The 14,678-nt window shown below is 45.5% G+C and overlaps 1 protein-coding gene across 3 annotated transcripts in view; it reads left to right on the forward strand.

Annotated features, from left to right (window-relative positions):
- The first annotated feature begins 700 nt into the window (after positions 1-700).
- The window catches only part of CACNA1E (calcium voltage-gated channel subunit alpha1 E), a 311,080-nt gene continuing 297,102 nt past the window's right edge, over positions 701-14,678 (forward strand). For all 3 annotated transcript variants that reach the window (XM_035010572.1, XM_035010573.1, XM_035010574.1), the window contains exon 1: positions 701-1,125. In XM_035010572.1, coding sequence (XP_034866463.1) covers positions 860-1,125 — 266 coding nt within the window. In that variant the 5' untranslated portion in view covers positions 701-859. The remainder of the gene's footprint in view (positions 1,126-14,678) is intronic.

The raw sequence follows: 14,678 nt of genomic DNA on the forward strand, positions 1-14,678 counted from the left end.
CGGGGAGGCGGCGGCGGTGGCGGCGGCGGCGAGCGCTCCGGCAGGATGCTGGCACTGGGGCTTCGCTGCTCTCTGGATGCTGCTCAACTTCTATCCCAAGCGCAGGAGCTTTGAAGTCGTTTGTCCCTCTCCGGTTGGATTGACTTCTTATTTTGATATTTTGGGCGTTGCGGTTTGCGCAGGAACCTCAATATCGCTCTCCCCCCTCCCTCTCTGTCAACCTTTGGATGCGTCTGTGCTGGCACATTTAAAGACCCAAGTCTTGGCTGTGGAATTTCTTAGATGGACTTGCTGGGGCTGGCGTTATAAAGCATGTCACCATAACCCCGTCCTTATCTTTTTTTTTTTTTTAAGTTCTTTTGTTTTCATTTTTCCCTTCCTCCCCAACCCCCACCCCCAATAAATCACCAAACTGTTACCTAGCGGGCCGGTGCCTGCCTCTCTTCCAGAACTAGGTGGTGCGTCTGCCAGAAGAGGAGCTATGTTTGAAGAGCAGCCTACTCCACCCCTCTCCTCTTCAGTCCCTGAATGCCACCACACACTGGCATTTTGAAAAAAAAAAAAAAAAGAATTGCCTCCAGAAACTGAGCACCTCCAAGCCCTCCCCCCGTGTTTTTTTTTTTTTTTTTCCTCCTTGAGGAATGGAGCTTCGCAGAGGTTGTATTTAGATTCAACAGTTCGGAGCGGCGGGGCCGCTGCTGCCGCCTCTTCCAAGAGCTCGCGAGGCTCCCCGGAGGCGGTGGTCCCCGCGCTCGGCTGGATGCGGCTCTGAGTCTCCGTGTGTCTTTCTGCTTGTTGCTGTGTGCGGGTGTTCGGCCGCGATCACCTTTGTGTGTCTTCTGTCTGTTTAAACTTCAGGATGGCTCGCTTCGGGGAGGCGGTGGTCGGCAGGCCGGGGTCGGGCGATGGAGACTCGGACCAGAGCAGGAACCGGCAAGGAACCCCGGTGCCGGCCTCCGGGCCGGCGGCCGCCTACAAGCAGTCGAAAGCGCAGAGGGCGCGGACTATGGCTTTGTACAACCCCATTCCCGTCCGGCAGAACTGTTTCACCGTCAACAGATCCCTGTTCATCTTCGGAGAAGATAACATTGTCAGGAAATACGCCAAGAAGCTCATCGATTGGCCATATCCTTTCTTGCCCTCTCCCCCTTTGCATTTCTTTGGGTAAGGGGGGAAATCTAGCATGGAATTTATCCCCCATCCCCTTCCTGGTGCCAATTTGCCCCTTTGCTGAAGTGCACTCTTTACTTCGGTGTGCCTAAGGGGCAAGCTTGGTGCTGTAGAGGCCAGTGTGGGCACGGGTGCTTTTCAAGGTAAGACTTTTGGTTTTTTTATTTTTCCTATGTGGAAATCTGTAGCGTCCCTGGGTGCATGGTGTTGCTGTCTGCCCCTTGCTGGGCTGGGCTTTGTCTGATTCCCAGGCCCCCAAGGCCCTTAATATAGAATGGGTTGCCCCTAATCTCAAGATTTTCTTTCATTCTCACTCCCCCTTTTCCTCCCTCAAAGCCCCCCCCCTCTGTCCCCATCCCCACCAGCTGGGGAGACACCCGCACTATCTGCCCCTGGGGAAGTCAAGGCTCCCTGGGGGATTTATCAGTTCAGAAGCTTCAAGAGTCTGGGCCAAAACCCTGTAGACAAATAGACAGAATGGATAAATAAAACAGCCATTTGGCTGGGGATCCAGCTAACTCTGGGGACTGAGTTTAAGTTCCACTGAGAGTGGAGTGAATGAATGTGTCAGCGGAGGTAATCTCTAATGATCCAGTCCAGACACCTCAGAGTTGGAGTTCTCTTCTCAGCCAAAGAAGAACAGCTCATCAGAGCTCATCATTTTCTTAGTCCGGTTGGGTGCCCCTGCCTCTGAATGCTTGACCCAGCTGAGTGCTCTCCTAGGGCCCAAGATTCAGGTTGATATGCTGGGCCTGAATTCTTCAGCTGAGGGCTGCATCAGCTGAGCCCAGAGGTGTGCAAGCAATCTGTCTTTCCCTACCTCCAAAGGAACTGCTCTCCACAGAGAGCTGGTGGCGTCTCTCATGGTGGCGGTGTCGGGGTGAACAGGCATCAAAGGAGCTTCTTTGCAGGTTTAATCAAGTGCACCAAATGCAGGCTGCTGATTAGGCATCTCGCTGCCTTGTTCTTCACTAAGAATTTGGGCATCTGGCAAGGTCTTTAGGAATTGCGGGATGGTGGGGGTGGGGAGGGTGCTTGGTAAGAAGCAAGCCAGGGGGGTGGTGGTAAATATGGGGATAGGCTTGGAGACATGGGACTTTGATGCTTGTGGAAAGACATTTCTTGGGAAGGATGCACCTGCAAAGGAGGCCCCTCCTCTTCTTCTCTATCCTCTTTCCCCACCCCCTCCCTCCAGGTGTGCATTATGAGGCAGCTGAGCTGCATTGGGTCTCTAGTATCAGTGAGGCACGTGGCTCGCTTCCCCTAGGGCTTGGGCATCTCCCTGCTACCCTCACCCCGGTCTCTGGCCTTCCCCTCCTTCCTCCCTAGTTCCCTGCCTCAGCAGCACTGCCATTGGCTGGCGCTTGGTGCTTCTAGGCAGCACCCCTCATTAGAAACGAAGGAGCATCTCTAAGCAGATATTCTCCTGCTGCTGCTCAAATCCTCCCACAACCACCCCTGGCTGGGCTTCCTCTCTCCTCCTCTCTGCACTCCCCTCCTCCTCCCACCCCCACAGAGTGATTCGGGGTCATTCCGTGCCCGAGTTGAACGTATCTAGGGTGGGGGTACTGGAGAGGAGGAAGGGTCCGGTCCCTGCAGTCCCGCCTGCCGGTGCGCCGCACAAAGCGGACAGATCTCATTATGTTGCGTGCCGCGGCTGGGCTGCAAACACTCCTCTAGTCAGATCTCTACTGATTTCTCTAGCGGGGCCCCGCTCCCCCATCTGCCTTGTACAATTCTCTAAAATTCCCCACCCTCCAGGTGCTGCTTTACTGTGCTCCTCTCTTAGGAGCATGTTAACTCAGGCGCCCTTGGGCTTCCTTGCGGTAGACAAAGCGGCCCCGCCGCGCCGCGGGTGGCAAAGTGTGCCAGCAGCCATCGTTGGCACCTAGGACAGCGCCACCGAAACTCCCCAGGCGTCCGCGGCTCCGCGACCGGCCGGTTGGGCACCACGGGCACTTCCGGCTGGGCCCAGGCTCTGGGGCTGGGAAATGAAGCTCGGTTCCTAGACCACGCGGTCGGCGCTTTTCACATTTTCGCTTCCGCTGCAGACACCGCCTTTCTACCAGGCGTTGCGAGCGCAAGGTGGGACAGCGGTTTTTACCCCGCCCTTTCCTTGTCTTTGGCCAGGATGAACCAGAGAGAGTCAAAGGAGAGAATAGGGAGTTGATTTCAGCGTCGTACTCAGTGCCTCGGCTGGGAGCTGGGTCCCAGGGGTCTCTTCTGTCCTCGTCGTTGGAAGTTTCGCAGTGGTTCTGCAGCACTTAGGCTGTTGTAACAGTGTTCAGAGAACATCTGCTAAGGTGTGTAGAGGAGCCCTGTTGGAAAATTTAAAGTACACCATGTTGCTTTTTTTCTCTTCGCTGTGCAACGTGACTGACTGACAAGTATGTATTGCCTCTGGTGGTGACCATGTGGAAACACTGCTTCTGTGGGTTCTGCTTTTTCTCCAGTGCTGCATCTCAGATCCTAGTCTCACTTTCCTTCCTACCTAGACATCCAGCTTCCGGAAATCTCTCCCTTTTTCTTCCTGGGAGTCACTGTGAGCAGTGGTTGCCAGAAAACTTGGGAGCCGGGCTGTCTGCATTCAAATCCCTGTTCCTCCACCAGCTCTGTGACCTTGAAAAGTTACTTCCTTACTTTGCGACTCAGTTTCCTTATCTGTAAAATGAGGGTGATAATCATGAGTTAGGGGGAGAATTAAATGACCTAACATATGTCGGGTTCCTAAAACATTCCTGATTACCCAGTAAACACTAGCTATTATTTTAATGGGGTCCTTCAGAAATGTCAGCATGCCTGAAGGGAGGGGTCTTAGTTCTAGGTGAACTAAATCTTCTAGGTTTTTGCCTCTCAAAGAGAGCACAGAGCAACATCCCTGTCACCTGGGGGCCTGTTAAAAATTCAGAACCCTGAGCCCCACTTCAGATTTTACTGAGTCAGAATCTGCATTTTAATAAGATCCCCAGGTGGTTAGTATGCACATTAAAGTCTGGGAAGTACTTCTCTACTGTTTATAAGGGCCAGATATTTGAAAAAAAAAAAAAAGAAGATTGTTCAGAACATGGGTTAAGACTGCCCGCTTTGAACTGACATATGAACATGTAACATGCTTGAGGACTTTGATTATCTGTGCACTATGTCTTTGAGGCTTATACATCTTTTATGGGCTGTAGAAAGTCACTGTGGAGCTAGGAGGAAATGAGCACTTCTGTGTATTATGTTAGCTCCTCTTCACACTGCATATTACTGGTCTTTAACAAACTGGCCTGAAAAGATCAGTTAAGGGAAAGGAATTATTTAATTTATACTGGTAGGACCCTCTGGCTTGGGTGGGTGGGTGGGGTAAACTTCTCCAGTTATTTAATAGGGAAAGTCTAGTTCCTATGGAAAGAAATGCCCAAGATAACCCAGATTTGGCATGAAAGATGGTGGTAAGTTACAGCCCACTCTGAATGTGTTTCATTTTTCTTGGAAGCTACATCTGCATAGGGAGATAATTTTATTTTCTTATGGCACTCTTTTCTGCAGTGGATACCATAACCTTTTTGAAAATGCTAATCTGATTTAAAATGTGATGTTGCATTTTATATGATACCTCTATTTCTTTCTTGCTCATCTAATAGATGTAACAATAAAAGGATTCTCTTTTTCTCAGGGAATTGGCTGCTCTGAATGTCATCTCACGTTCACTGTGCCATATGCTTACCAGCTCTCACCTTTCCATGCCCAGGCTCAGTTACTCTGTGGACGCACACAAGGTCTCCCTCGTGGTTTGTGAGATGCCCCACACTTGTTTGCACTTTTTTTAGGTCAGAGGATGAGGGGAAGAAATGGGATGTCTGATTTGGGGCTCTGTGCCATTAATGGGCAGTGGGAGATTTTTTTTCCCCCACCGATGATGTGGGTCATCTCAGCAGGGATCACATGTTTCATGCAGAAATGTAAAGGGTCTAAAGTAGGAAGATCAAATGTGTTTGCAGCCACTGAGATGTTGAAAGCTCATTATAATGAACTTGTAGATATTCATCCATGATTTCCTGTTGCAGAGAATTTCACTGTAGCCTCAAAAGACTCCAGCTCTGGGTCAGAGGTTATGTGCTTTATTATGGTAAATTTCCCATTGTAAATTGCCTATTTATTTTGGAGGGTTTTGGTGAGGATTACTGAAGGCTTTAGTTCTCCCATCTCCCATTTTGACATAAACTTTTCTCTTGCTCTGGTTGCCTATAAATATACAGCACCTTGCAGGATAGTAGACTGTAATCTTGGCAAGAATTTCAGGTTTGATGTAACGCTAATGGATCATGAGTCAGAGTGCCTTGATTAGGGCCGAGGGTGGCAGCTAACAAGGACAAAGTCTGTAATTATATCCTATGATCACATAACACAGAAAGACTTCGCATCTTCTGTGTACCTGGGCACCGATGCAGATAGGGAAGCAGATAGTGAGTGTAACTGGCCCTGCGGCTGCTGGAGAAAGGTCTTCATTTTCTGAGCCTCCCAGGACAGTCTCCCGATTGTCCATTGGCTTTGTCTTTGAAATGAGGTGTGGGTAACGTTTCCTCCGGAAACCAGGCTTTGACTTGTTGTGGGGACCAGTTGTAATTGGGTTGCAGCCTGGAAAGCAAGCTGGAGTGAAGGAGTTTGACAGAAATGAAATGACTGGAGAATGGAGACGAAAATATCTTGGACATGATAGTGTTGTCTGTTGGTTTGTATGTCACCATTTCTCCACTTCCCTCCACTTGCTTTCCCTTGCAATAGGTGGAACACACACTATGAATTAAAGGAGGAGGAAGGAAATAATGAGAACAGGATTTTTTATCTTCTGAGAGATCCAGACTTTGGAATTATTAGCTCCATCCAGAATTGCTGATCTCTTTTTAGCTGCTGCTGTATAAAATGTAGGGTTTCTTTCCCCTCCAACTCTGCTGCTTTTCCCCCTCTTTATAGGAACATCTGGTTTCCTTCTATCTTCATGTTCTTAGTTAAAATAGAACAGAGCCAAGATTTGCTAAGCTGTCAGAAATCCTGCAAACCCTTGACTCCTTGGGTCCCACCAACAGCCCAGTAGCCTCCCTTTTGTTGTTTGCAGGGCTGCCTGGGATGGGAAGCTGCGGGTCTCCAACGCCCAGACATGGAAGGCAGCCATCAGAGGCCACTCTGCTGATCTTAGTTTGTTTCTCAGTGACCACACACACGTGCAAGAGGGAACCTGGACGTGACTGTGATGAATACCCTTTTATTCAAGGAGAGAGACTTTCTCTTTCTGCAGTCCTCTGTCCCTTTTCCGTCTCTCTGTATTTCTCCGTCTCTCATTTTTAGGTTCGGCCTTTGTGAATAATTCATTATATGTGTGGGTTTTCCCTAGGATTTTCAGAAAAGGAAGGTTATTTGTCTTCCTCTTGGATACAAGCAGGGTCTCTTGCTGAGGACCAGCTTCATAGATCGACTTTTCCCTCTGCGTCTGCTGTTTGTTGCAGTGGGACTGGGACACAAGAGAAAGGTAGCAGGGGAGGGGAAAAGCTCTCTTCTTACATGCTTTTTCCTGCTGCTTTTATAATGACTGCCTCCTACTCAGTCCTGTTACATCTGGGTGCCCCATAAATATGCAGCTACTCCCCTCCTCTGTTCAGAGGACATGGTTAACTAGAAGATATTTGTGTCCCCAGGTCCTTGTCGCTCTGAATGCTCTTGTCATTCCAGGTCTTCACGCTAATAAATGCTGAGCCACAGAGCTAAGGAGGCTTCTCTAATGGTTTCTTTTCAAACTTCACTGGGAATTCACATAGGAATTTGAAGGGGTGAGCCACCGCTGAAATTAATGTGTACCACTCCCTGTCACCTCTGCCATCATCAACATGATATGGTTTTTAAAGCAGTCCCTTTCAAGGAGGGATAAAAACACTGGTGACCTGTGCTGGTACTTCCCCTCCCAAGCATTCTGAACCTGCACAGTAGGGACTTGTGTGGAGGCTCCCCAGCACGTTTCCACCATCACTTGGATTTAAGGACAGAAAGTACAGCCCTGAGGTTTTAGGCTTCTCCAACCTAGTGGTCCATCTCTTATGTGTCAGTCCTACGTTAGGGAGATGTCTGTGGTGTATTTTTGCTCACTGAATCGCCCAGGTACATTTACTTAATTTTCCATTCCCTGTATCCTTGGCCAGTCTTTGGCTATAAACTCTGATGAGCCACCCCCATGTCACCATTTCTGGAAAGCAAGGGGCAGCCAGGAGGTGTGTCCTTAAGAGGGAAAAATGGGCCAGACTAAGGAGAACGGCACTGAATGACTAAAAAGTGTCAGTTGATCCAAGACACTGGCAGAGCGGTGGGTACTTCTTAGGAGTGTCTTTTTTTTAATTGTATTTTGGGTTCCAAATTTGTAGGACTAAGCAGTTCCACTCTTAGTCCTCTTGAATATTTAAAAAAAAAAAAAAAAAAGGGCCCATTTTTAAAGTGGTAGCTCATCCCAAGGCAGGTGGGCAGGCCTTGGGAATGTGACTGACTCCAGGCTAGGCTCCAGCTACAGGATCCTGTGGTCCAGCCCGCGAAGGGCTTCCAGGAGAGGCCATGTGTGGCCCCTATGCCAGGTGTGGTCTTTTGCCTGTGGGTGGTTGATCTGAATTGCTGTTGCAACTCTGCATAATTTCGAGGCTGTATTTTTTGCTGGATTTGGTCATGCTGCATGTGTACTGCATCTGTTCCCTCCATCGCTAGAGAATTTGGAAAGCCTGTGTCAGATGTAAGCCTTAGCTTTCTGAAGCTTAAAGCCGGGAGTGGGGCATCTATAGAATCCCCTCCCCACTTAGAGAAGGGACGAAGAGGATGTGGCTGAGTGGTGGGTCACAGATTAGAGGGGTAAGGAAGAATGCTCTGACTAGGGTCAAGACCTGAGGCTTGGGATACTCAGACTCTGGCATCATTTCTGTGGCTGAGATGCAAGACACCGTGTGTGCCTCATCGACCCAGAGGAGAGGCTCTGAGAACCAAGACAGGGAGGAGAATCAGCCCTCATAAGCTTTTCTCCACCTGCGACGTGGCTGTATGTTTGAAAGGTTTTGAACTTTCGGTGCCTTTCTCAATTTCCACACCATTGTCTCATGGGGCTGGTCAGACTCAAAAAGCATGAAATGGATTTTCAACAGTCACTCACCAGCGTCCTGGCAATTTCCAGCTGTATGCTGTTGGGAACTGTTTTGCTACTATTTTGTCAATGACCGTTCCTTCCAGCGGGTGACTTCCATCAGCATCAAAGCTAATTCCTCAGTTTCTTTGTGCTGAAGTCATACATATGCACTGCCCATTTCATCTACATCACAGGTTCAGAAGCTTCAGGATTTACTGAAGGGCTTATTAAGATACAGATTTCTGGACCCTACTGCCAGAGTTGTGGATTCAGTAGGTCTGAAGTAGGGCGTGAGAATTTGCCTTTGTCACAGGTTCCCGGGTGATGCTAAAGCCGCAGGCCTCGGAACCGTACTCTGAGAACCACTGTTTGATGTGGTTTTGTTGTCTGCCGGCAGGGCCTTCAGAGAAGGCCAGTTTTGCAAATTGCAGAGGAGAGTCCCCATCCCAAATTTCTCTCATCTCTCAGCCTGAAGCCTTGCTGTGACCTCTGGGTTCAGGTAATAAGGCTTCAAGACTTCGCTGTCAAAATGCAGATGATCTTGGGAGCTGGGATATAGTAGCAGCTACATGGCATTAGCACCGTATAACTGCAAGCAGGCTCTTCTGAGAACTGGCACAGGACACGCCCCTAATTAATTTCCACACCTAGTGCAACCCTGACTTGCACTGAGCATCTGGTACAGTTTTGTTAGATGATTTCATTAGGTGGTTACTATTGGCCAACAGAAAGCATCACTGAAGGATCTCTTGCCTAGTGTTGCACTGACCTGGACTTGTAGGATCAGGGGTGGCCCTAGCATGGGGAGGGGAGGTTGCTAGGAGGTAGTGAGGGCACTGGATAGCTGGTGGGGTCATTACATGCGAATTTGGAGGTTGTAAAAGACAGGCTTCAGGATCTAGCTAGGGATCATTCCAGTTTCTGTATTACCCAATATGAACTGTGAAAAAAGCACACAGTATTTGTTATCTGGCACTTTATTATATAGTACTCTTTATTAATTGGCACCCAGAGATCTATAGCATAATAACAATTGAGATTTGTTCTGATGGCCCCCAGGCACCACAAAATGCCATAGTGCTTTCTGAATATCGCCAATGAAGCATTTATTACATCATGTTCAACATGGTTTGAATGGTGTGTGCGCTTTATTGTGTTCAGAGCTTTTGCAAATTACAATCCATATTGATTATTTAAGGTAGCTCTTTATCACTTTTTTTTTGTTAAATTAACCAAAGTGTTCTTCTCTAGCTACACCAGATAACAAAAGAATCCCTGCATTGTTCTAGAAATCAGTCCTTTCAGCTCTAGAAATACTCTAGGACTTAGAGATGAATTCTGGACAATTGTCATACTGTCAGGTGGTGATTAGAACAAAGTCATATTTTTTTAAATGGATTGATAGCTCAGCAAACTTTGGATTCACTGGGCAAGTTCTCCAGCTAGTAAGCTGGTATTACATCTGACTGGGTGTGCTTGTGTCTGTAGGCTGTCATTGAAAATGAGCCATCAAGATTTACAAGAGACAGAAAGGGTATGTGCACCCCAATGTTTATAGCAGCAATGTCCACAATAGCCAAACTGTGGAAAGAGCCAAGATGTCCATCAACAGATGAATGGATAAAGAAGATGTGGTATATATATACAATGGAATATTATGCAGCCATCAAAAGGAATGAGATCTTGACATTTGCAACAATGTGGATGGAACTGGAGGGTATTATGCTGAGCGAAATAAGTCCATCAGAGAAAGACATGTATCATATGACCTCACTGATAGGAGGAATTCTTAATCTCAGGAAGCAAACTGAGGGTTGCTGGAGTGGAGGGTGGGGTGGGAGGGATGGGGTGACTGGGTGATAGACACTGGGGAGGGTATGCGCTCTGGTAAGCGCTGTCAATTGTGCAAGACTGTTGAATCTCAGATCTGTACCTCTGAAACAAATAATGCAATATATGTTAAGAAAAAAAAAAGAAGAAGATAGCAGGAGGGGAAGAATGAAGGGGGGGAATTCGGAGGGGTAGACGAACCATGAGAGATGATGGACTCTGAAAAACAAACTGAGGGTTCTAGAGGGGAGGGGGGTGGGAGGATGGGTTAGCCTGGTGATGGGTATTGAGGAGGGCACGTTCTGCATGGAGCACTGGGTATTATGCACAAACAATGAATCATGGAACACTGCATCTAAAACTAATGATGTAATGTATGGGGATTAACATAATAAAAAAATAAAAAAAAAAAGATTTACAAGAAAGTTTCCAATGGGCATCTCAGGAAGAGGTTGACAGATTCTCTTCTTCCTTCCCTGACCTGACTGAATTATCCAACTTTAGTGCCTTGGGTTGTTTCCATGTCCTTTTATACTTGTCCTATCTCTTTTCTTGTTTTTTTTAACTTTTTTATTGTTATGTTAATCACCATATTACATCATTAGTTTTTGATGTAGTGTTCCATGATTCATTGTTTGTGCATAACACCCAGTGCTCCATGCAGAACATGTCCTCTTTAATACCCATCACCAGGCTAACCCATCCTCCTACCTCCCCTCTAGAACCCTCAGTTTGTTTTTCAGAGTCCATCCTCTCTCATGGTTCATCTCCCCTTCCGATTTCCCCCCCTTCATTCTTCCCCTCCTACTATCTTTTTTTTTTTTTCTTAACATATATTACATTATTTGTTTCAGAGGTACAGATCAGTGATTCAACAGTTTGGCACAATTCACAGCACTCACCATAGCACATACCCTCCCCAAAGTCTATCACCCAGTCACCCCACCCCTCCCACCCCACCCCCACTCCAACAACCCTCAGTTTGTTTCCTGAGATTAAGAATTCCTCCTATCAGTGAGGTCATATGATACATGTCTTTCTCTGATTGACTTATTTTGCTCAGCATAACACCCTCCAGTTCCATCCACGGGGAGCACGTACCCCTTTGGATCCCTACATTTGTATCTTTGGGGTAAATACCCAGTAGTGCAATTGCTGGATCGTATGGTAGCTCTATTTTCAACTTTTTGAGGAACCTCCATACTGTTTTCCAGAGTGGTTGCACCAGCTTGCATTCCCACCACCAGTGTAGGAGGGTTCCCCCTTTTCTGCATCCCTGCCAACATCTGTCCTTTCCTGACTTGTTAATTTTAGCCATTCTGACTGGTGTGAGGTGGTATCTTATTGAGGTTTTGATTTAGATTTCCCTGATGCCGAGCGATGTCGAGCACTTTTTCATGTGTCTGTTGGCCATTTGGATGTCTTCTTTGGAAAAATGTCTGTTCATGTCTTCTGCCCATTTCTTGATTGGATTCTTTGTTCCTTGGGTGTTGAGTTTGATGAGTTCTTTATAGATTTTGGATACTAGCCCTTTATCTGATACGTCATTTGCAAGTATCTTCTCCCATTCTGTCGGTTGTCTTTGGTTTTGTTGACTGTTTCTTTTGCTGTGCAAAAGCTTTTTATCTTGATGAAGTCCCAATAGTTCATTTTTGCCCTTGCTTCCCTTGCCTTTGGCGATGTTTCTAGGAAGAAGTTGCTGCGGCTGAGGTCGAAGAGGTTGTTGCCTGTGTTCTCCTTTAGGATTTTGATGGACTCCTGTCTCACATTTAGGTCTTTCAACCATTTGGAGTTTATTTTTGTGTGTGGTGTAAGGAAATGGTCCAGTTTCATTCTTCTGCATGTGGCTGTCCCAATTTTCCCAACACCATTTGTTGAAGAGACTGTCTTTTTTCCATTGGACATTCTTTCCTGCTTTGTCGAAGATGAGTTGACCATAGAGTTGGGGGTCCATTTCTGGGCTCTCTATTCTGTTCCATTGATCTGTGTGTCTGTTTTTGTGCCAGTACCATAGTGTCTTGATGATTACAGCTTTGTAATAGAGCTGGAAGTCTGGAATTGTGATGCCGCCAGCTTTGCTTTTCTTTTTCAACATTCCTCTGGTTATGTGGGGTCTTTTCTGGTTCCATACAAATTTTAGGATTATTTGTTCCATTTCTTTGAAAAAAGTGGATGGTATTTTGATGGGGATTGCATTGAATGTGTAGATTGCTCTAGGTAGCATTGACATCTTCACAATATTTGTTCTTCCAATCCATGAGCATGGAACGTTTTTCCATTTCTTTGTGTCTTCCTCAATTTCTTTCATGAGTATTTTATAGTTTTCTGACTACAGATCCTTTGCCTCTTTGTTTAGATTTATTCCTAGGTATCTTATGGTTTTGGGTGCAATTGTAAATGGGATCAACTCCTTAATTTCTCTTTGTCTTGTTGTTGGTGTATAGGAATGCCACTGATTTCTGTGCATTGATTTTATATCCTGCCACTTGACTGAATTCCTGTATGAGTTCTAGTAGTTTTGGGGTGGAGTCTTTTGGGTTTTCCACATAAAGTATCATATCATCTGCAAAGAGTGAGAGTTTGACTTCTTCTTTGCCAATTTGGATGCCTTTGATTTCTTTTTGTTGTCTGATTGCTGTGGCTAGGACTTCTAATACTATGTTGAATAGCAGTGGTGATAGTGGACATCCCTGCCATGTTCCTGACCTTAGGGGGAAAGCTCAGTTTTTCCCCATTGAGAATGTTATTCGCTGTAGGTTCTTCATAGATGGCTTTTATGATATTGAGTTATGTACCCTCTATCCCTATACTCTGAAGAGTTTTGATCAAGAAAGGATGCTGTACTTTGTCAAATGCTTTTTCTGCATCTGTAGAGAGGATCATATGGTTCTTGTTCTTTCTTTTATTAATGTATTGTAACACACTGATTGATTTGCGGATGTTGAACCAACCTTGCAGCCCAGGGATAAATCCCACTTGGTCGTGGTGAATAATCCTTTTAATGTCCTGTTGGATCCTATTGGCTAGTATTTTGGTGAGAATTTTTGCATCCATGTTCATCAAGGATATTGGTCTGTAATTCTCCTTTTTGAGGGGGTCTTTGTCTGGTTTTGGGATCAAGGTAATGGTGGCCTCATAAAACGAGTTTGGAAGTTTTCCTTCCATTTCTATTTTTTGGAACAGTTTCAGAAGAATAGGTATTAATTCTTCTTTAAATGTTTGGTAGAATTCCCCTGGGAAGCCATCTGGCAATGGGCTCTTGTTTGTTGGGAGATTTTTGATGACTGCTTCAACTTCCTTACTGGTTATGTGTCTGTTCAGGTTTTCTATTTCTTCCTGGTTCAGTTTTGATAGTTGATACATCTCTAGGAATGCATCCATTTCTTCCAGATTATCTAATTTGCTGGCACATAGTTGCTCATAATATGTTCTTATAATTGTTTGTATTTCTTTGGTGTTGGTTGTGATCTCTCCTCTTTCATTCATGATTTTGATGATTTGGGTCATTTCTCTTTTCTTTTTGATAAGTCTGACCAGGGGTTTATTATCAAGCTTGTTAATTCTTTCAAAGAACCAGCTCCTAGTTTCGTTGATCTGTTCTACTGTTCTTTTGGTTTCTATTTCATTGATTTCTGCTCTGATCTTTATTATTTCTCTTCTCCTGCAGGGTTTAGACTTTATTTGCTGTTCTTTCTCCAGCTCCTTTAGGTGTAGAGTTAAGTTGTGTACTTGAGACCTTTCTTGTTTCTTGAGAAAGGCTTGTATTGCTCTATAGTTTCCTCTTAGGACTGCCTTTGCTGCATCCCAAAGATTTTGAACAGTTGTGTTTTCATTTTCATTTGTTTCCATGAATTTTTAAAATTCTTCTTTAATTTCCTGGTTGACCCATTAATTCTTTAGTAGGATGCTCTTTAGCCTCCATGTATTTGAGTTCTTTCCAACGTTCCTTTTGTGATTGAGTTCTAGTTTCAAAGCATTGTGGTCTGAAAATAGGCAGGGAATGATCCCAATCTTTTGGTACCAGTTGAGACCTGATTTGTGACCTAGGATGTGATCTATTCTGGAGAATGTTCTATGGGCATTAGAGAAGAATGTGTATTCTTTTGCTCTGGGATGGAATGTTCTGAATATGTCTGTGAAGTCCCTTTGGTCCAGTGTGTCATTTAAAGTCTTTATTTTCTTGTTGATCTTTTTGCTTAGATGATCTGTCCATTTCAGTGAGGGGGGTGTTAAAGTCCCCCACTATTATTGTATTGTTGTCAATGTGTTTCTTTGCTTTTGTTATTAATTGCCTTATATAATTGGCTGCTCCCATGTTGGGGCATAGATATTTACAATTGTTAGATCTTCTTGTTGGATAGACTCTTTAAGTAGGATATAGTGTCCTTTCTCATCTCTTATTACAGTCTTTGGTTTAAAATCTAATTTGTCTGATTTAAGGATTGCCACCCCAGCTTTCTTTTGGTGTCCATTAGCATGGTAAATAGTTTTCCACGCACTCACTTTCAATCTGGGGGTGATTTTGGGTCTAAAATGAGTCTCTTGC

The sequence above is a fragment of the Mirounga leonina genome, unplaced genomic scaffold (assembly GCF_011800145.1).
Source record: "Mirounga leonina isolate KUSES-001 unplaced genomic scaffold, KU_Mleo_1.0 Mir_154, whole genome shotgun sequence".
Lineage (NCBI taxonomy): Eukaryota > Metazoa > Chordata > Mammalia > Carnivora > Phocidae > Mirounga > Mirounga leonina.